General features: G+C 51.2%; 1 protein-coding gene across 4 annotated transcripts; it reads right to left on the bottom strand.

The window, feature by feature from the left end:
- Nucleotides 1-11,628: 11,628 nt before the first annotated feature.
- FTSJ1 (FtsJ RNA 2'-O-methyltransferase 1) lies at nt 11,629-21,937 on the bottom strand. Of its 4 annotated transcripts, none has more exons than XM_004064097.5 (13): nt 21,593-21,937; nt 19,807-20,014; nt 19,457-19,526; nt 19,268-19,358; nt 18,859-18,937; nt 16,773-16,825; nt 16,635-16,688; nt 16,450-16,552; nt 16,263-16,346; nt 15,472-15,575; nt 15,184-15,381; nt 14,951-14,992; nt 11,629-12,243 (listed from the first exon to the last, which is right to left on the bottom strand). In XM_004064097.5, the coding sequence occupies exons 2-12, from the start codon at nt 19,925-19,927 to the stop codon at nt 14,960-14,962; spliced, it is 990 nt and encodes a 329-aa protein (XP_004064145.1). In that variant the 5' UTR covers nt 19,928-20,014; nt 21,593-21,937; the 3' UTR covers nt 11,629-12,243; nt 14,951-14,959. The 4 variants fall into 4 exon arrangements, with proteins under 4 accessions (XP_004064145.1, XP_018874694.1, XP_055231679.1 ...); XM_019019149.4 differs by having other exon boundaries at nt 15,472-15,569; nt 21,593-21,837; XM_055375704.2 differs by lacking the exons at nt 11,629-12,243; nt 14,951-14,992 and having other exon boundaries at nt 15,024-15,381.
- Between the last annotated feature and the right edge of the window lie 222 nt (nt 21,938-22,159).

Genomic DNA, 22,159 nt, shown 5'->3' with positions numbered 1-22,159 from the left:
AGCTGCCTGGTCCATTGAGTACTTGGCACACTCCCTGACATCTCCCCCATCCTTTTGACACACGGCCCTAAATCTCACTAGAAGATTAAGTCACATCCAGCGAGGCTTTGCCTTCTTCAGAATCTGGTAGTCATTGACATTTTAGTATAAATTGCCTTTTAATCTGTCGTGGGAGGCAGAATTTCCGAGTTTAGGAGTGATGGGGTAACTTTACAGCATAAAGCTGAGCACCTGAAAGTGGTAGGCAGAGAGGGACTAAGGCTGCCAGTGGTTTTACTTAAGGATTCAGCGGTGGCCTACTGTATTGGGCAGGCATTCCTTTTACCAACTCAGCACCTCTTTCCTCTTCTATGAAAGACCACCTTCTTTCTTTCTTTCTTTTCTTTTCTTTTTTTTTTTTTTTGAGACAGGGTCTCATTCTGTCACCCAGGCTGGAGTGCAGTGGAGTGAGAGGTGCAGCCTCTCACTCCAGGGCTCAAGAGATCAGCCTCCCAAGTAGCTGGGACTACAGGCGTGCACCACCACACCAAGCTAATTTTTGTATTTTTTGTAGAGATGGGGTTTCACTATGTTGTCTAGGCTGGTTTTGAACTCCTGGCCTCAAGTCAGCCTCCCAGTGTTCTCGGATTACACATGTGAACCATCATGTCTGACCTCCATTTTCTTTTTTTTTTCTTTTTGAGATGGAGTCTCGCTCTGTCACCCAGGCTGGAGTGCAGTGGCATGATCTTGGCTCACCGCAACCTCTGCCTCCCGGGTTTGAGCAATTCTTCTGCCTCAGTCTCCCACGTAGCTGGGATTACAGGCGCGTGCCACCACGCCTGGCTAATTTTGTATTTTTAGTAAAGATGGGGTTTCACCATGTTGGCCAGGCTGGTCTTAAACTCCTGACCTTGTGATCTGCCCGCCTCAGACTCCCAGAGTGCTGGGATTACAGGTGTGAACCAACACACCCGGCTGGACCTCCATTTTCTTTTAGCAACCCCCTTCCTCCTCACCTCACTCCAGTGCATGTTGTTCTTGTGGGGCTAACTCCCCCACCTCCCTGCTCCCACCTATATCTTCAGGAGTGGACTCATGACTAGACCAGCCAATCAGAGCAATCTGTCATTGTGACCACAGGGTCAGGAATGGGTGTGACTCAAGCCAGGCCACATGATCTAAAGCTGGAACTGAAGGGAAAGAGGCTTTGCTGTCCTCTGGGACTCCTTGCTGTTTAGGGATAGGCGAGGCAGCCACCACCTGGGAGAGCCTGCCGAGGGCCAAGCTCTCAAAGATAAATCAGACCTCCTGGACAGAGAGAGAGAGTCCTCAGACACGCTGTGCATGGCCAAAGCTCACTCTGTCCCAGGTCTCTTCCATTACCTGAGTAATTATTCCCTTTTACCTTAAGCTGGTTTGACTGGAGTGTCTGCCACTTACAACTCACAGAACCCTGAAGAATACATCCATCTTCCTGCCCTCTCAGCCCACATGGGGTTATCGTCCCATTTTGCAGATTGGACCTCTGAGGTCAGAGCATGCCAGCCACAGAGGAGAGTCTGGACTGGAAGGGACCCCACAGGCCACTGAGTCCATCCCCCCGACCCAACCCCCACAAGTTCCCCAGGTAGGCCTCAGGAGTGGTCTGGCTGCAAACCTCCCCTTCACTGGCCACAAAACTTGGGCAACTTGACTCTCAACTTGCTGGGCAGCTTCCCATGCTGTGGCGGGGACTGGGTTTTGCCTTTGTGTGGTGGGGACTGGGTTTTCCCTTTGTGTCTGGTGTACTTTGTCTCTAATGGCAGGGCCTGGGCTGGGAGAGGGTCAGCCTCCAGCCGTTACACCCTTGGAGAACATTTGTTCTTCCCCAAAAGGCGGCTGCAAAGGTCCTCAGCAACTCACAGCTCCGAAGTGCCCATTGTACAGATGGGGAAACCGAGACCCTAAGAGGTGATTTCTCCTAGGGCACCCCACCATTTCCTGTCAAGAACTCACCACTCCTTGTGCTCCTCCTCATTTGTGCCTTGGGCTTCAGGATCTCCTAGATGGCAACATGGGGGTTCCAGAGAGCAGGTCAGGCCTGTTTTCCCTGGCCAGGAGTCTGAGTTCCCTGATCCATCACCCGGGGAACACTTGTTGGGTGTTTCATCCAAGGATGGAGCAGCTGGGTCCTGCTAGGCCAGCATCTCGAGGGGGCCCCAAGCATCCCTTCAAAAATGTCCACCACTGGAAGTTCTGCAAGTCAAACAGACCTAATGACTAACAGCTGATATATATTGAGCGTTTACTCTGTGCCGGGCAATTTGAAGAGCTTCGTGTCCATAATCTCATTTAATCTTCTCCACACCATATAAGGCAGGAACCGGAACTAACTACATTTTATAGATAAGGAAGCTGGGGCCCAGCAGTTGAAATAGTATACCTAGAATAAAGCTTTCCTATGGTCATCACCAGCATAGCAGTTCAGGATGGCAATGGGGGCATTTCAGCACTTCCCCTGGCCAGGACCACCTGGGGTGGGGTGGACGGCTGGTTGTGTCGTGGGTCTGAATCAAGGCACAGCACAGAGGGTGGGACCTGACAGATGACCCCCTCATCTCAGAAGGTCACTCCATATCCCCATGGTGGAGGTGTGTCACAGCCCTCCATTCCATTCCACACCTGGGCACAGCATATCCCCCTCCTTCCAGGAGCAGGGCAGCACCCAGAGTAGCTTGAGTTCAGCTCTGCCTTCCAGTCCCAGTCCATGAGGGTCACTTCAAGCAAGTCCCTTCTCCCCCAGCTTGGTGATCTCATCTGTACTGTGAGCTGGTAGATGCAATTAAAAAATTATTTCCAAAATGGTAACATCACGACTCCTACAAATATAAAGTGAACGTGTCAAGGATTTTTAGATCATTTATTTATTTATTTTTGAGACAGAGTCTCACTCTGTCGCCCAGGCTGGAGTGCAGTGGTGCAATCACAGCTTACTGCAGACCTTGACCTCCCTGGGCTCAGATGATCCTCCCACCTCAGCCTCCTGAGTAGCTGGGACTACACACGCTCACCACCACTCCCAGCTAATTTTTGTACTTTTTGTAGAGACAGGGTTTTTCCTTGTGGCCCAGGCTGCTCTTGAACTCCTGGGCTGAAGCGATCCACCCGCCTCGGCCTCCCAAAGTGTTGAGATTACAAGCATGAGCCACCATGCTTGGCCCAGATCATTTATGAATGAGGGAACTGGTAATATGTTACACTAGGCTCAGAGGAGAATCTGAAGAACAAGCATATATAAACTCCCAGAGATACTGCAATGGATTTGCCAATAGATGCAATATAATATCTGGAATAATCTTTTTCTACAAGAGAGAGATCAGCTGTATCTCTACAGGACAAAATTCATTTATTATGGATGGGAATTATCCGTCCTGCACAGGTTAACTTCTCTCTACAGAGGTGCAAAATGGCCCAGCCAAAGACAAAAGTGCAGCCCGCTATAGAATCAGATACGCCATAAGGGGCTTGGGTAGACCACATCCAGTGTTCCATTGAAAGGACACCTTGGGAATAGTTTTGTCCATTTAAAAGTTTTTTACAATTTTTCCTGATAAGCATAGGGCTGCGCTAGACAATGGCTGAGTATTTTTTTCCAGCTCAGAGACATCCCGGGTGAAGGTATGCCTGGCTCTGGGGCCATGTTCACTTTCTGCGCATGTCCAGATTTCCTTTGCCTTTAAAAACCTGGACACTGAGGGGCGCCACTAGCTCACATAATGCCTGCGTGAACTTTAGAAAGGATGCCCCTTCCTCCTGATGGACGCGGCCCCAGGCCAGGCCCCAGTGATGCTAGAGGAGCCCAGGGTGCATTTCTGCTCCCAGTGTCCTCTGTGGCCAGGCAACTTTTGTTAGAGCACAGCCTGCATAACTGTGCCCAGTGGCCTGTGGCTGCCTGACGTTCTGCAGTCAGTATTGTTGACCTTCTGGAGGATCTAAAAGAAAGCCATTGGCTCAGAGCCAGGCGTGGTAGCTCGCACCAGTAGCTGAGGACGGAGGATCAGTTGTGAGATCAAGGCTGCAGTGAGCTATGATTGTGCCACTGCATTCCAGCCTGGCTGACAGAGTGAAACCCCTCCACCCCAGTCTCTGAAAAAAAAAAAAAAAAAAAAGAAGCCATTGGCTTTGGGTTGAAGTGGGGGCACAAGAAGGTCTTGACTCTGCACCTGGGAGCTTTTTGGGGTGAAGCTGATCAGGACTGGGGTGCCATGACTGGAAGGGGAGATTTGTGTCCATGTACCCCTAGGGGCCCATGCATGGGAATGCTCATGTTTTCAGCTGTGCCAATGGGCTTGGATCTTGGTGTCTGTGCAAGTATACCCTTGGGGGACCACTCTACATCTGGGCCAGCTTGGAATTCAGGAGCAGCAACATCCTTCTCCAGCTGGGGTCAGGAGGAAGGTTGTGGGTTCCTGTGCCTCCCCTGCTATGGTCGGGTGGGTTGGTGGGGGACCAGGGTTCGTGATGGACGTGCCCCCTCCTAGCCCAGGGTTTCAACCCCACCAGGCTTCCCCCATGCTGACTGGCCTGTGGCCATGGCTCCCCCAGCCCATTTCCAAGCTTTGCCTCTGGGGAAGGGTGTAAAGACTCTGAAGTGGCAGAGGAGCAGGAGGGTGGCCCAATCTTGGGGAGCAGCCAGCTGCCTGCCCACTGTCCATGGGCTCCTCTCTCAGGCTAAATGCTTCCCAGGGCCTGGGCTGCAGACAGGCAGGCCATGTGACAATGGAGAAGACCGAGGCCCAGAAAGGGCAGGCAGCTTACCCTGGGCCCCAGGGGCCCGTGGAATTCTGGACAGTTCTTTCTTTTTTTTTTGAGACAGTTTCACTCTTGTTGCCCAGGCTGGAGTGTAATAGCGTGATCTCGGCTCAATGCAGTCTCCTCCTCCTGGGTTCAAGCAATTCTTCTGCCTCAGCCTCCCAAGTAGCTGGGATTACAGGCATGTGCCACTGCGCCTGCCTAATTTTGTATTTTTAGTAGGGACGGGGGTCTCTCCATGTTGGTCAGGCTGGTCTTGAACTCCCAACCTCAGGTGATCCGCCTGCCTCGGCCTCCCAAAGTGCTGGGATTACAGGCGTGAGCCACTGCGCCCAGCCTGGACAGCTCTTTAAGCCTAAACTGCCTGTTACAGGGACAGAGAGAACTACCCCCGCCCCCAGCTCCAAACTCTGGTTCATCTCTGGGCTCCTCCCAGGCCTGGGTACTTGGTCTTCTACAAATGATAAAAGAGCTGGATGCAGCTTCCTGGCTGAGCAAACACTGTTTTCCCACTCCCAGACATTAGTCTTCTGAGTGCCCCTTGTCGTCTGTCCCCCTACCCCATCCCTGCAGTCCAACTCCTCTCCATTGCTGTGGGCCCTGTCACTGCCTCTTCCTACCCCTCCCCTCTAGGAAGCCTGCCCCGAGCCTCCAGGCCCAAGTGTTTTCTCCCTAACCCTAACCCTAAGCCTTGCTCCCAGGGACTTCCTGACCCTTCTGCTTCCTATCATGGTGACTCACAAGCATTGCTCATCTTCCCAGCCCTCCGGAGCGTGGCCACATTGTCTCTGGGGGCTGAAAGAAGGAAGCTCTAGCTTTCTCTCAGATAACAAGGTTTGAGACAAGTAAAATGGCCCCAAATTTCACTCCCTTAGCTCTGCTGAAACCTGGATTCATGGAGGTAGCGCATCCCTTGATTTTCTTTATGATCCCCAGCCAGGTGTAGGTAGAGGTAAATCTGCACACAGATCCCTCCATGGTGCTACATATGCATGCATGAATGCCATCTGTGGTCCCCCAAGGGTACACATACACAGACACCAAGATCCAAGGCCATTGGCACCGCTGAACACGTGAGCATACTCACACATGGGTTCCTAGGGATACATGTACACACATGCCCAGACCCAGGTCCTTGGACACACTTGAAGCCATGCGCACACACATGCATGGACCTCCAGAGTTACACATGGACACATGCACACACACACACATGCGCACACACACACACACACACACATGGGCACCCTGAGGTACCTGTACACAGACACCGAGGCCTGGGTCCATGGGCACACCTGATCACATCCACACACCCATGCACGTTCACACAGGGTATATGTTCACAAATACCCAGACTGAGGCCCACGGACAAATATGCACCTGCAGTACACACTCACACCTTTATGGGCATCCAGGGGGTATATGTACACAGACAGCCAGACCTGAGCCCATAGGCACACTTGCACTTTTGCACACACACATGCATGGTGCCCAGAGGTACATGTGTACAGACACCACAATCTAGGTTCCTGGGCACTTGTGCATCTGTGCACACACACACGTGGGAAATCACTGCAGCCATGCATACAGCATGCCCACGCACAGGGTCCCAGGGGTACATGTGCACGGACATCTACGCCCAGGACCTTGTGTACCTGTTCACTCACACTTGCACGGGGCGGGGGGGGGCGGTGCCCAGGGGTATACATGCATAGATACTAGACTTACCAGCTTGGGCCAATGTGCTCCCCTTCACTTACGCACTCACACACAGCCATGCATGTGCACGCTGGCATACACATGTATATACACAGACACAAACACTCAGGCTAGCACCCACGGACATAGGGCTTTGCACATAGAATCTCATACATAAGTACACCCTCACACATATGCACAGTTGCTTTTCACAAACACCCCTGTCAGGGAACAGGTCCCCATGTGCCTGCTACACCCTAGCATCTCCATGAGAATTCACACTTGAACTTCTGTTGCCCATATGCACTTATAACCATACCTGCATTCAAAACAGCAAAGCATGAATGCACACACATGTGCCATGTATGCATGCATGCACAAAAGGACTAATGTGCACACACACGGGCATAAGCACACCACGCACTCCTGCATAACTTCACACGTACTGGTACGCACACACCTATGTGCGGGCATGCATACCAATTATCCCGAGGCTCTTCTCCACCAACCCTGCATAACTGGTGATGGCTCCCAGCTCTGGCATCGGGCAGAACTTTCTTGTGAGGTACGGGCTGTGACTCATAATTCACTCCAGCTTTCCTCAGCTCCTGTGTCATCTAGAGAGACTCAGAACACTTGCCCCTTCCCTTGGGCTGCCACCAAGCCTGAGATGACACCACACCTATTCTCCCAAACCAAGGCATCGAGCAACCTGGCATGAACCAGGTGTGGGTGGAGTGTTAGAGGAAGCCTTGGGGCAGTTCTGAAAGCTCCCCAAGCAATTATTAGTCATTTTGTTATGTGGCAGAGGATATTCCATGGACACCGCCCCCAGAACCTGCAGGAGTGCCACGGATTTCATTCCAGGCTTGCCCTGGGCCCCTCCTGCTGCTCCAGAGCCCCCTTCAGCTAGACGAGGAGGATGTGCTGAATTTTCCTTCCTTCACTTGAGCACTGGCTCCCCTCATACCTGGCCAACACGAGTCTCCTGAAATCAGCCTTGAAACTGAGAGCCAATTAGCTGCTCAGACTGCCTTAACAAAATACCTCAGACTGGGTGGCTTAAACCACAGACGTTTATTTTCTCACAGTTCTGGAGGCTGGAAGTTCAAGATCAAGGTGCCAGTAGGGTTGGTTTCTGGTGAGGCTTCTCTTTCTGGCTCGTAGACAGCCACCTTCTTTCTCTGTCCTCACGTGGCTTTTCCTCTGTGCGCCCACAGGGAGAGAGGGAGGGAGCTCAGGCATCTCTTCCCTCTCTAATGAGGACACCGGTTCTATCAGATTAGTACCCTGCCCTTATGGCCTCATCTAATCTTAATTACCCCCATCTCCAAATACAGTCACATTGAGGATTAAAGCTTCAACAAAGGAATTTGCTGAATTCACAATTCAGTTCACAGCAGACAACAAAGGGAGCGCTACCTTGAGCAGTTGAGGGAGGCCCCAGCTCCCTCCTTTTCCTCAGGTGCATTCCTGAGATGTGTTTGTGCAGAAAGGAGAGGGGTAAGGACAGGCATGAGCACAGCCTCTCTTGCAGAAATAGAAATCTTTCTTGCTTGCAAAGTACTGCACGTTTTTTTGTTTTGTTTTGTTTTTTGTTTTTTCTTCAAAACAGGGTCTTGCTCTGTTGTCCAGGCTGGAGGGCAGCAGCATGATCTCAGCTCACTGCCGCCTCAATCTCCCAGGCTAAAACGATCCTCCCACCTCAGCCTCCCAAAGTGCTGGGATTACAGGCATGAGCCACCATGCCTGGCCAGTACTGCACATTTTCCAAAAGTTATAACTTAAATGTAAAGAGTTATAATTTACATACGATAAAGTTCACCCTTTTGGCATACAGTTCTCTGAGTTTTGACAAACAGTAACAGTTGAGTAGCCGCCACCACAGCAGCCAGAGGGATCCTGTTGCAACCCAAGTCAGCCCAGGGCCCTCCTCTGCTCGGAGCCCTGCCATGGCTCTCATCTCTCTCAGAGAAAAAGCCAAAGTCCTCTCCGTGGCCCACGAGGCCCTCCGGGCCCTCCTTGACCTCACCGCCCGCCACTGGCTCCTTGTTCACTCTGCTCCTGCCCCACTGGCCTGTTCCTCAAACGTGCCAGGCACCTCAGGGCCATTGCCTCAGGGCCCTTGCCTTTCTTTTTTTTTGAGACAGAGTCTTGGCCTATCACCCAGGCTGGAGTGCAGTGGCACAACCTCAGCTCACTGCAACCTCCGCCTCCCAGGTTCAAGTGATTCTCCTGCCTCAGCCTCCCAAGTAGCTGGGATTACAGGTATGTGCCACCACGCCTGGCTAATTTTTGTATTTTTAGTAGAGACGGGGTTTCACCATGTTGCCCAGGCTGGTCTCAAACCCCTGACCTCAGGTGATCCACCCACCTTGGCCTCCCAAAGTGTTGGGATTACAGGTGTGAGCCACCACATCCAGCCCTTTGCCTTTCCCTGGATCACTCTTCCTCTAGATACACCCTCCCAGCTCACACTGACAGGGAAGAGTGCACTCCCAGGTTTACACTGACTGCTATAGGGACCTTCCCAGGGTCACACAGCCTGGGGTGTGGATCCTCTTGGAATCACACAGGTGAGGGTGTAGACACTCATGATGTTACTAGATTTTGGAGTAAGAAATCCTGAGGTCATGCTGATTGTGGTGTAGCCACTCCTGGGGTCACACAGAGTAGGGTGTGGCCACTCCTGAAGCATCACAGACTGGGATGTGTTCTCTTAGGGTCATACAGATTGGTGTGTGGGCAACACTGGAGTCACGCAGACTGGAGTGACTTGGATCACCGAGTTTGGGGTGTGGACACTTAGGGTCACACAGTCTGGAAAAAGGACATGGCTAAGGATACATAAACTGGGAAGTCAGCACCACTGTGGTCAAGTGACTGTGATGTGGACACTCCTGGATTCCCATAGGTTCGTCTGGGGACACTCCTGTGGTTACACGACTTGTGAAGTAGACTCTGCTGGGGTCACACAGACCCAGCTGTGGATATGCTTCGTCTGTGTGACTGGGGGGTGAATGTCCCCTGAGTGACAAAGATTGGCGAAGGGACATCCTTGGGCTCCCAAGACTTGGTGTAGATCCTTCTAGACTCCCACTGACTGGGGGGAGGGACACTCCTGGAGTCACACAGACTTTGTTGTGGACACTGTTGGTGTCATACCCACTGGAGTATAGACACCTCTCAGGACATGCAGATAGGTGTGGACACTCCTGTGGTCACACAATTTGGTGTGAACATTCCTCTGGTCACACTGACTGGGGAATTGACTCCTGTGTGTTCACAGACACTGGGGTGTGAAGACTCCTATGGTCACACAGACAGGGCTGTGCCCTCCCCCGGGTCACCCAGACTGGAATGTGGACCCACCAGTAGTCACTGGCACTGGAGTTTTACACTCCTGTGGTCACAATGACAGGGGAGTCGATAGTCTTCTGGTCATACAGATGGGGGAGTGCACCTGCCTGAGGCCGTCAAGATGGGTATAGACACACTAATAGCCAGAGACTACGGGGTTTGGACAACACCAGGGTCACATATGCTGGGAACTGGACATTACTTGTGTCATAAAAACTTGGGTGGGGACACTCCTGAGGTGGCTGGACTGGGGCAAAACCACTCCCAGGACACCACAGACTGAGCTGTGGACTCCTCTGTGGTCACAGTTTGAGGTACACATTTATGGCACCACTAAGATGGCTATGGAAACTCCAAGCCATTGCCACTGCTGGACTCACAGAACCTGGCGTGAGGACACTCCTGAGGTCTCACAGGCTGTCGTGTGAACGCTGCTGAATTTGCACTGTAATGGGTGTGGCTACGCCTGTGGTCACACGGCCTTTTGTGTGGACACTTCCACCATACATTCTTGGGCTGTGCATATTCACAGATTGGGGTGTGGGCATTCCTGTGGTCACACTGACTTCGGTGAGAAGACTCCTGGGTTAAGTCACCATGGTGTGGACACTCCCAGACTGACACAAACTGGGGTCTGGACATTCCTGGAGTCACACGGACTGGGGTGTGGTTATTTTCGTGGTCAGAGACCAGAGTGTAGACATGCCTATGAACACACGCTCCAGAATTTAAACACCATTTCTGACTGGAGATTGGACAATGGTTGTCCCAGACTTGAGTGTGTATACTCCTGGGGTCACACATGGTAAACTGGGGTGAGTCACAGTCAGGTGTGGAAACAGCTGGGGTCGCAGACTGGCATGTGGATACTCCTGAGGTCACTGGACTGTGGCGTGGATAGTCCTTGGATCACAGAGTACGTGAATTTCTAAGGACACAGGATTAAGCTGTAGAAAACAGTTCTGTTCGTGTAGCTGGGGAGTTTCTGTCAGCTCCTGTTCATTAAGTTATAGAAATTTAGGACTGCAGTCCAGGTAGACTTTCTGACATTGCTTTTTTTTTTTGAGACAGAGTCTCACTCTGTCGTCCAGGCTGGAGTGCAGTGGCGCGACCTCGGCTCACTGTAACCTTCATCTCCCGGGTTCAGGTGATTCTCCTGCCTCAGTCTCCTGAGTAGCTGGGATTACAGGCATGTGCCACCGCACCCAGCTAATTTTTGTATTTTTGGTAGAGACGGGTTTCACTATGTTGGCCAGACTGGTCTCAAACTCCTGACCTCAAGTGATCTGCTTGCCTCAGCCTCCCAAAGTGCTAGGATTACAGGCGTGAGCCACCACGCCTGGCCCTGACGTTTCTTTAAGACAGGTTTTTAACCTAAAAAATTTGTTCTGAAGTCTGGGTGCGGTGGTTCACGCATGTAATCCCAGCACTTTGGGAGGCCAAGGTGGGTGGATCACCTGAGGTCAGGAGTTCGAGACCAGCCTGGACAAAATGGTGAAACCCCGTCTCTACTAAAAATACAAAAATTAGCTGGGCGTGGTGGCGGGTGCCTGTAATCCCAGTTACTCGGGAGGCTGAGGCAGGAGAATCGCTTGAACCCAGGAGGCAGAGGTTGCAGTGAGCCAAGATCACACCACTGCACTCCAGCCTGGGTGACAGAGCGAAATTCTGTCTCAAAATAAATAAATTTGTTCTGCAGAACCCTTTGGCATCTGGTTAAATCTGTGAACCCCTTCACAGAATATTTTTAAAAGTATATACACACACATACACACACACAATTACAATGGAAGCCAATTACATTGAATTATAATTATTACTATATATTAAATTGAAACAAAATTGAGATGCAGTAATATATGGGCTTCTTAATTAATACATCAACTTACAGGATCTGCTATCATTCCAAGAGGTGACAAATATGAACAATACTTCAAGATGCCCTTTTTATGTTACATTACAGTTGCTGTAACTGGTTTGTATTGGTGGGAAAATCCCAGGTACTGCTTTTACTACTGTGATTTGTTGCCAGCATTTATAACTTGGGAGTAAGGCTAAATTTCAGTTTTATTGCTGAAAATAAAGATGTAACATTTTCTTCCATCAAGTTCATGGTTACCCCTGGCTTCTATCCAGGTTAAGAATCCCTGCCTTTAGGGAAAATTCTGGATATAATCAGGACACTCCTGAAGAGGTTTAAAGAAGAGGTAAGACCTCACTGAAGAATTCCCACTGCAGTACAGACAGACTTTCATGGTTTCTTTCCTTGTTGTCTTCAGGGTTGTTGCAGATCCCTCCTCAGGGCTTGTTTGTCCAGGCCTCGTTGATGAGATGATATTTTGAAAACAAGTTCATCAACAAGTTCCGGTTTTCCTGACATTGAGCAGTTTCTGAGTTGCATCAGTTTGCCAGCTAACCAAAAGTCAAAGAAAGTTTTTTTGTTTTGTTTTGTTTTGTTTTGTTTTTTTAGAGACAGGGTCTTGCTCTGTCACCCAGGCTGGAGTGCAGTGGAGCTCCATCACAGCTCACGACAACCTTAACCTCCCAAGCTCAAGTGATCCTCCCACCTCAGCCTCCCAAGTAGCTGGGATTACAGGCAGGCATGTGCCACCACACCTAGCTAACTCTGCTGCTAACATTTTTGTGACATTTCCTCCTACTTTTATGGTGAACCATGACATATAGAAAATGCATAAAACCTATATATGTTCAGTTTAATGAATAACTACAAGGTGTTATTTGGTGTAATTGCAGGATGTTCACTGTCATTGTTGTACAGTTCTCCACAGTGAATGTACCACGATTTAATGGGCATATACTACAGATAGTGCTGCTAGCAACACTCTAGGACTCATTTCCTTTTTTTGAGATGGAGTCTGACTCTGTCACCCAGGCTGGAGTGCAGTGGCACGATCTCAGCTCACTGCAACCTCCACCTCCCAGGTTCAAGTGATTCTCCTGCCTCAGCCTCCTGAGTAGCTGGGATTACAGGTGCCCGCCACCATGCCTGGTTAATTTTTGTATTTTTAGTAGAGATGGGGTTTTGCCATGTTGGTCAGGCTGGTCTTGAACTCCTGACCTCGGCCTCCCAAAGTGCTGGGATTACAGGCGTTGAGCCATGGCACCCGGCCTCTAGGACTCATTTCTTAGGAGTGGAACTGGCACACATGCAGCTTTAGTAGGTAATGCCTAAGTTTTCCACAGTGGCTGCACCATTTTACCTTCCCAGTAGCATGTACGAGGCTTTCAATTGCTGCATATCCTTTCAAATACTTAGTGTTGTTGATATTTTGAGTTTTCACTTGCATTTTCCTGATGAGCAGCTTTTCATGTGCTTACTGGCCACTCTCATGTTTTTCCTTATTGATTTACAGGACCCTTTAAATATTAAAAATTGTAAATCTCTTTCACACAATGATTTGCTGTTTCAATTTTTTCTTAAGGTGGCTTCTTGTGGCCAGGTGTGGTGGCTCAGGGCCTGTAATCCCAGCACTTTGGGAGGCCTGAGGCAGGCAGATTTTGTGAGGTTAGGAGTTTGAGACCAGCTTGGCCAACATGGTGAAACCCCGTCTCTACTAAAAATACAAAAATTAGCCGGGTGAGGTGGGAGCACACGTCTGTAATCCCAGCTACTCAGGAGGCTGAGGCAGGAGAATCTCTTGAACCCGGGAGGCGGAGGTTGGAGTGAGCTGAGATAGTGCCACTGCACTCCACCCAGCCTGGGCGACAGAGTGAGACTCTGTTCTCAAAACAAAACAAAAAACAAAACAAAAAAGGCCAGGTGTGGTGGCTCACACCTGTAATCCCAACACTTTGGGAGGCCGAGGCAGGTGGATCACCTGAGGTCACGAGTTTGAGACCAGTCTGGTCAACATAGCAAAACCCCATCTCTATTAAAAATACAAAAATTAGCCATGCATGGTGGCGGGCACTGTAATCCCAGCCACTCGGGAGGCTGAGGCAGGAGAATCGCTTGAACTTGGTAGATGGAGGTTGCCGTGAGCTGAGATCATGCCACTGCACTCCAGCCTGGGTAACAGAGTAAGACTCTGTCTCAAAAAAAAAAAAAAAAAGGTGGCTTTTTGTGATGGCTGACTTAGTCTGAATAACCTGCTATGCCATTGTCAGAAAGGGCCATCCTCTAACATCGTGGTTTTAGAACATTTGGCTGTGGATAAACTTTCCTCCCATACCACGTGCAGTTCCACCTTTGGGACATGGCTATTTCCTTTACCCAGAATGCTCTTTCCTCAGATAAACACATGGCTTCCCTCCAGCAGTGCCTTCAGGTCTTTGCTCAAACATTACCTCTGAGGAATGTCTGAGGCCTTCTATGACAACCCTTTTAAAAAGTGCAAACTGGCTGGGCGCAGTGGCTCATGCCTGTAATCCTGGTACTTTGGGAGGCCGAGGACGGCAGATCGCTCGAACCCAGTAGATCGAGACCAGCCTGGGCAACATGGCAAAACTCCATCTCCCCTAAAAATACAAAAATTTGCCAGGCATGGTGGTACATGCCTGTAGTCCCAGCTACTTGAGAGGCTGAGGTGGGAGGATTTTTTGAGCCCGGGAAATCACACCACTGAACTCCAGCCTGGGCGACAGAGTGAGACCTTGTCTCAAAACAAAAACACCAAAAGATGAAAACTGCCATGCCTAGAATTCCTGATTCTCTTCACCCTGCTTTACTCTTTTCTATTTTTTATATCCCATATTACTCTTATATATTATATATATTGCAAGATATGTAAATTGAGAAATGCAAGCTATATAGTATATGTGTGTATGTAAACTCTTGCACTTACAGACTGTTTTGATTGTTGCCTCTTTTCCAAACTGGAAGTACTGTGAGAGCCAAGATATTTCTGTTTTGCTCCCTGCTCTATCTCCAAACCTAGAACAACGCCTGGCATACAGTATGTGCTCAATAAATGTTTACTGAATGCCTCAAATGTAAAATGCTTAAAGCAGTTCCTGGCATACAACAACAGATGTTTAGAAAAGGGTTTGTTGATTAAAATCTTATCAGTTGACATAAAAATTTCAAAGGTGAAATTTTACTGAGGTTTTTCATAAAGGTTGCCCTTACTCAAACTCTTAGATAACAAGGCAAACTTACCGTAATGGGTTAAGGTGAACAACTCATTTCATTGTCTTCCATCTACCCAAGAAAAAGAAAAGTGACTCACATATTTGGTGAAACTTTTCCATTCATTATGCTTGGCTTTACCAATTTTTTATAGCTATTGGGAGGCAGGAAAGGGAATTTTGGCCCCAGAAACCATGAGATTTGGGTCAGAAAAAGGCACACGGGGAAGGGGTCAAGGCAGGCCGAGAGTCACATTTCCAGACCTCAGGGGCCAGCAGGGTGTGGCACTGAGGGGCGGCCAGGGGCTGGGGAAACGTGTCCACTCTGCTGATGGGGCAGTCCTGGGGGCGGATCTCCTTGGCCAGCTGCCCCTTCCTCTTCAACGTGCAGGCCTCCTGGTATGGTGGCGAGATGGGGGGCTGTGTGGGTGGAGTGTACTTGTACTCTGAGCTGCCTTCTAGCTGCAGGGACAGAGGGGTAGGGAGATGGTGAGGACCTGGTAACCTAGGACAGCCTCCCTCCCACCCACCTACTGTTGGTTGGGCACTCACGTCCAGTGGGTAACTGCGGTCCGAATCATAGGAGCTCAGGTCCCCACAGGTCACAAAAGGCACAATGATGCGGGTGGGACCATCCAGCTGGTTGAAATCTGGGTCTTAGGAACAGGGGGAGACAACTGAGGACAAGGTCAGGATGCCTGGGGCCAGTCATGACACAGGCGGCGGTATGGCTGCCAAGCCCTCCCCACATATCCACCAGCTACTCTCTTCCCACCCCACCAGAAATCCTTCATTTGGTTCAGATCACCTCCTCGGGGAGGCCCTCCATAATCACCCCTTCTAAAACATCGGTGCCCTGCTCTTTTTCACTGCATTTATGTCCACCTGATATTGGATTATATGCTGCCTGGATGACGTCTCCCTCACTCAAATGTCATCCCAGGGGCAGGCTCTGTCTCTTCCTGCTAGAGGCTTAAGGGGCAAAAGTTTCACACTGAGGAGGTTTCCACCTGGGGCATGACTGAGATCTTCCTAGGAGAGAATGTCCTTAGGCAGGTGGAGTCTCCACTGGGGCAGGGCTCAGGATCCTCCTGGGATGGAATTTTCACCAGGCCCAAGAGTTACCACTAGAGGACTGCCTGGGCTGAAGCTCCTCCCGGGACAAAATACGCATAAAGGGGTGGGATTTCCATCAGAGAATGGGGCTGAGGATCCCCTTGGGAAAAAAATTCCCATGAGGGGACAGAGCCTCCCCCAGGGGGTGAGACTGTGGGCCCTCGTGGGACCTAGATTGCATAAGGTGCGGCAGAGTCCCCCAGGGTGGCCCATGCTCCAGCTCTCACCGTAAGAATGGTCCAGCAGGGGTTTGCTCAGGTCCGGGATGAAGCCCTCGGGAGGGTCATAGCCCTGACAGACAGCGAAGGCCTCTGCCGGGGGAAGGTGGAGTGAGGCATGACTGCCGCTTCCTCCTCGTGCAGTCGGCATCCCAGAGATCCCCCTCTGCCTGCCTGGCCCCTCCACCCCACTGACCGATGCTAGAGTTCCGGCTGCTCCTGGGCTTGGCACACAGCACGCTGGAGAAGAAGACCTGCAGCTGGCTGTAGAGGAGCGTCACATCCCGGCCTCGGAATATCTGCAGGGTGAGAAGGCAAAGACAGCAGGTGAGGGTGGCCTCAGCGACCTCTCTCTACTCCACCAAGTTCCTTGAGACTTACCTTGGCCACAAAGCAGCCCCCTGGCTTCAGGACATGTGTAGCAATGTTCAGAGCCTGTGGGCAGGACAGACGGCTGAGGCTGAGGTGGAGACAGCCAGGAGGGGGCAAAAGTGGGTCGGGGTGGCCAGGGTTACTCACAGCTAGGAGGAGCTGGGCCTGCATATACTCATCCACATCATGGAGGCCGGTTACTGTGGCAAGAGGAACAGCGTTAGGGGGGGCCCATCTGGCTCTGTGCATCTTCTTGTACCACACAGATCAGACACTAAATACATTTTCCAGGCTGTCTAACTGCTAAGGTTCCAGATGCAAATTACTGTCTGCCAACTGGATGCATATTCTGAGCTCCTAACCCTTAGGAACTCATTTCAATTCTGAAACAACCTCACACACAAGCATCATTATCATTTCCACCTCCAGCCCAGACTGCTCCTCTGAACTCCAGATTCACAAATCAGATTCTACATCTCCAATACATCCACAACCAAACTCCTGACCTACCTCCCCAAACCTGCTCCTCCCACCATCCTCCCCATCTCATCTGAGCTTTCTAATTGTTCAAGTCCAAAACCTTAGTCACCTCTGATGCTCCCCCCGCATCCTCTCCTCACACCCACATTGAAGCCATTAACACATCTACTTTCAAAAGATCTGACTTGATCTTCTCCTCTCCACCACTGCCCTCACCCATTATCACTTGCCTGGACTACTCCACCCCGGAGCCCCTGCTTTTGCCCTTGGCCCTCACACAGCTCATAGTAGCCCAAGCCCAGCACAGTCCTCTTCTCCTCACAACCCTCTCATGGTTTTCTCCAAGCTCTCATCTTGGTGAAAATGCCAACAGCCTCACCATGGCCCACGAGGCCCTATAGGATCTGTCCCCTGTCACCTCTCTGATGTTACCTTTTACCACTCTCCCCCACTCACTCTGTTCCAACCACAGTGATCTCCTTGTCATTACTCATACATAGCAAGCACCCTCCTGCCTCAGGACCTTTGCACGGGCTGCAATTTTTCCTGGATTGCTCTTCCTCCAGACATATCCATAGCTTACTCCCCCACCTCCTTTAGTCTCTGCTGTTAAGTCAGTGAGGCCTTCCCCATCCACTTGATTTAAAATTCCAACAGGTACTCCTGCTTTCCTCCTGCTCAATGATTTCCCTATGGTACCCATCCCCCACCCCACCTTTTTTTTTGAGACGGAGTTTCGCTCTAGTTGCTCAGGCTGGAGTGCAATGGTGCGATCTCAGCTCACTGCAACCTCCGCCTCCCGGGTTCAAGCGATTCTTCTGTCTTAGCCTCCCAAGTAGCTGGGATTACAGGCACATGCCACCACACCTGGCTAATTTTTGTATTTTTAGTAGAGATGGGGTTTCATCATATTGGTCAGGCTGGTCTTGAACTCCTGACCTCAGGTGATCTGACCACCTCAGCCTCCCAAAGTGCTGGGATTACAGGCGTGAGCCACTGTGCCCGGCCTCCTCACCCCGTTTTTTTAGAGAGAGGGTCTCACTCTGTTGCCCAGGCTGGAGTGCAGTGGTGCGATCAAAGTGTACTGTAACCTCGACCTCTTGGGCTCAAGTGATCCTCCCACCTCAGTCTCCTGAGTAACTGGGACTATGGGCATGCATCACCATGCCAACTAATTTTTTAAGACAGGGTCTTGCTATGTTGCAAGGCTGGTCTCAAACTCCTGCCTCAAGTGTTCCTCTCACCTCATCCTCCCAAAGCACTGGGATTACAGGTGGAAGCCACCATGCCTGGCCCCATCCCCTTTTAATGGTACAGAGCTGAATCATTTATTTTCTTTCCCATTTGCTCCCACTAGAACATCAGCTCCATGAGGTTAAAGATTAATGGAATTTTATTCATGAATGTTTTCCCAACACAATAGGTGCTCAGTAAATGTGTGTTGAACGGCTGGCTGGCTGAAAATGAATGAACAGTGCAACGGAATTGGACAGTTGCAGAGAGATGAGAGCAGGGAAAAGTAGACAACAGACATGAAACTCAAAGGGTGGGGTGCAAGTGGGAGGAAGAGAGAGGCAGAGACAGAGCAGGCAGCAGAGGTAGGGAGAAGTTGCCAGATGTGGGAGAAAGCTGAGTGCGGAAGGGAGAGGCAGGGAGTAACTGAAGAGGTGAATAAGTCAACCAAGGTGGGAGATACAGAGAAGGACACACACAGGGGCCCCCGCCTGGCCTCCCACTTTCTGTTGCTATTTACCATCAGGAGCCCCGTCACACACCACTAGGTCCGCAGGGCAGCCCTTAAAGTGCTGGATGATCTCCTTGGCAGTGGACAGCTATGGAGAGAGGGAGGATGAGTGGCCCCACGGCCCTCCACTGCTGCCCTCAGATCCCGCCTGCCCATGGTCCTGGCCCACAGCCCCTGGGTCAGCCAAATTCCCAGGCTTTGCCTCTCTAAGACTGGGCTCCATCTCTGGGGACCCAGCATCATCATTTTCTGCTGTGTCTGTGCAATGATGACCTGCTGGCTGTTTCTCCATGGTTACTCTCTCATTCTCTTTCTCTCTCTGTTTCTATCACCTCTCTGTTTCTCTTCCACTCTGCACAGACCCCAGGTAAGGGCCTTCACCCAGGATATACCCCAACACCCTCAGCCATGCTCTTACCTGGGTGATGTCCCCCTGGATCTGTACCACACCTGGTAGTGGAGCCATAGCCTGCAGGTCCACAGCCACCACGTGGCCGGACCCTTGGCCCCTGTGGACAACATGGCCCACATCAGCCTAGTTTCACTCCCGGGCCCCTCCCACCCAGCCGGCCCTCCTGGGTCTCCCATCTGGGACCCCCACACTTACCCGATCTTCTGGCTCAGCACCTGGCTCCAGCTGCCCGGGGCTGCACACAGGTCAACTGCCCGTGTCACGCCTGGGCATACATAGTGAAAGCATCCTAGTCAGCTGCACCCACTTCTCCAACCTGGAGACCCTTGCAAAATTCACCCCTCTCCCCTGGGGAGCACCCACATATCTCCATTGCCCAAGTGCCCAACTCCTCTCCGGTATTCTGCCTATCTTCCTGCCTGTCTCCCTGCCCCAGAGACCCTCTGAGTCAGCCCACCTACCACAGGGAGCTCTGCAGACCCAGCCTACTTGTTTACCTCCTGTGCCCACCTCACCGCCCAGTGACCTGCCCACCAGTCAGGGACCTTGGAAGAGTTGGAATTCCTTATCCAGTTGTAGCAGTTTGAAGGCGCTGCGAGCACGCCAGCCATTCTCCTTGGCCAGGCGGTAGTAGACATCCCGCTTGTCCTTTGACGTCCGTCCCATTTCACACACCAGTTGCTCAAAGACCTGCCGACAGTCCGCTGATGCCGGCCAGTATCAGTAACCAGATGAATGGGCTACCACCTACCTCTGTAGGGCGGAGAGAACCACACAAACTAAACTGGGCTCATCTGACCCACATGACAGCTCACACAGAAGATGGGCTGACCGAAGCCCTGGCACTGACCCCACTGACCTTATAGGGCCTGAAGGACCCTATCACTGAACTCTCAGGCTCCATTGCTTATCACACAGACCCTCCTCGCCCCCATCACTTACCCCACAGTTCCCACAAAAGACCCCATAAACCCAACATTCACCCCATAGATGGCCCACTTGTGAACCTGTCCACCTCCCATCACTGTCACCCACACTCCACACATTAAACCCTGTAACTGTCACTATCAACCCTTCTCTGCCCATGTCATGCCCATTAAAATCTCACTGACTGTATCCCCAGTTGTCCCCATTGCCCCTAGATTCATATAGTCCTATTAGCCCCCATTAATCCCTTGCTTTCCACCTTTATCCTAATACTACTTCATTGTACCTCCCACTCCCTATATCTCTCTCGTTTCACCCCATTCCCCATTAATCCCTTAGATGATTAGGCCCCCTTTATTACTACATCCTTATGAACCTCTAACAATGCCTGGAGAATCATGGTCTATTAGCTCCCATTAAGCATTCAATTACTGATTTATCAGCCCCCATTAACTCAGTTTTCTCCAATAGACCCTTCATAGATCACAGCACTAGCCTCCTGCCCTGTAACTCTTTCATTAACAAACACGTTAACTGATCACACATCAGTTCCCCATTCTCCCCTCACTGTCCACCCTGCTCTCCATGGATCCATCACTGGATGATCACACTCCAACAGTTTACTATTCACCTACTATGTATCAACAGAAGTTAACCCCCCCAACCCTAGTTTACTATTGCCCTCTCTTTGCTCACTCTGTCCCCTAATTCCTCGACGGTCATGCCACCATAGCCCAACTACTGACTCTGACTACAACACCATCAGCCTCTCATTATCTTTTCTTTCACCAAGGCCCCTTGATCATGACCTCCATCCACCTATTATTCCCCCCACAACCTCACCATCATCCTTGCCATTACGATGCCCCATCACTTTCCATTAACCCGTTGAATATCATACCTCCATCAATACCTGGGGGATCATTTTCCCATCCATCACTCGTTATATTCTAGTTGCTTACTCTGCCATCCCCTCATTAATCAATCAATGAACAACACTTCGACTAAAATATTCTTATTAGCCCCCATTGATTCCCCAGTAACACCCCACCCTCACGCTCCACCCAACCTCCCAAAACAGCCTTCTGACCACACTCCCCGTCCCTCCTCATCAATATCTCAAAGATCATAGCTCCATCGGGACCACCGGGTACCCCTCCAGGCGGCTCCGACCGCTGCGTCCCATGTCCCCACCTCGAATCCACCCCGTCTACTGGTCCCCTTCTGCAGACAAACCTTGGGTCTAGAACCCACCCGGTGCCAGCCGCCCGAACCATACACAGCTGCGGTGCCCAGGGCGGACCTCCCTCCTTTCCCCGCAGGCGGGACAGTGCAGGCGGGACAGTGCAGGCGTGCCTCAATAGCCTCCGCCCGCATTCCTGTCCTCCGCGCCCCAGGGCCCACCTTAGTTTTCGGAGCAGGGTGGTCCGCGAGCAGCCTGTGCCTCGGCGAGAGCGCAAATGGGCGACAAGTCCTAGGGCTTCAGTTTGTGTTCGTAGTCCACCCGAATGCCCGGGGGGACAAGCCTATGGGCTGTCGCAGCGTGGCAAACTCGGCATCGTGGATCGCCCAGGTTCCGGCGGGCCGGGACCTGATGTGAACGTACAACGTGAGTCTCGTCATCTATTGTCGACGTATCCGGGGCTCGCGAACTGCGTTTCCCGGCATGCAACGGGCACGGCCAAAGCTGCTGAATCCACGCACTGCGTGGCTGCAGCGACGCGACGCGCAAGTTGCCAGCGATTCTTTGTTCTTTTTATTCCGAGGCCAAGATCGATTTGCTCCCCCGCCCCTCCCTTCTTGGACCGTGCTTGTTATTGAGCCTGTAAACTACATTTCCCAAGATGCCACGCGCACGATGGCGCCCATTCATTTTTCGCGTGCCGGGAAGCGAAATTACCACTCGGGGCATAAACGTGACAGTAAGGAAAATGCGTTCTTGAAGTGCGCGAGCGCGCGGAGGCTGCTCGG

This window comes from Gorilla gorilla, chromosome X (assembly GCF_029281585.2).
Source record: "Gorilla gorilla gorilla isolate KB3781 chromosome X, NHGRI_mGorGor1-v2.1_pri, whole genome shotgun sequence".
Taxonomy (NCBI): domain Eukaryota; kingdom Metazoa; phylum Chordata; class Mammalia; order Primates; family Hominidae; genus Gorilla; species Gorilla gorilla.
The sequence above is the reverse complement of the archived record's forward strand: the minus strand, read 5'-3'. Positions and strand labels throughout refer to the sequence as shown.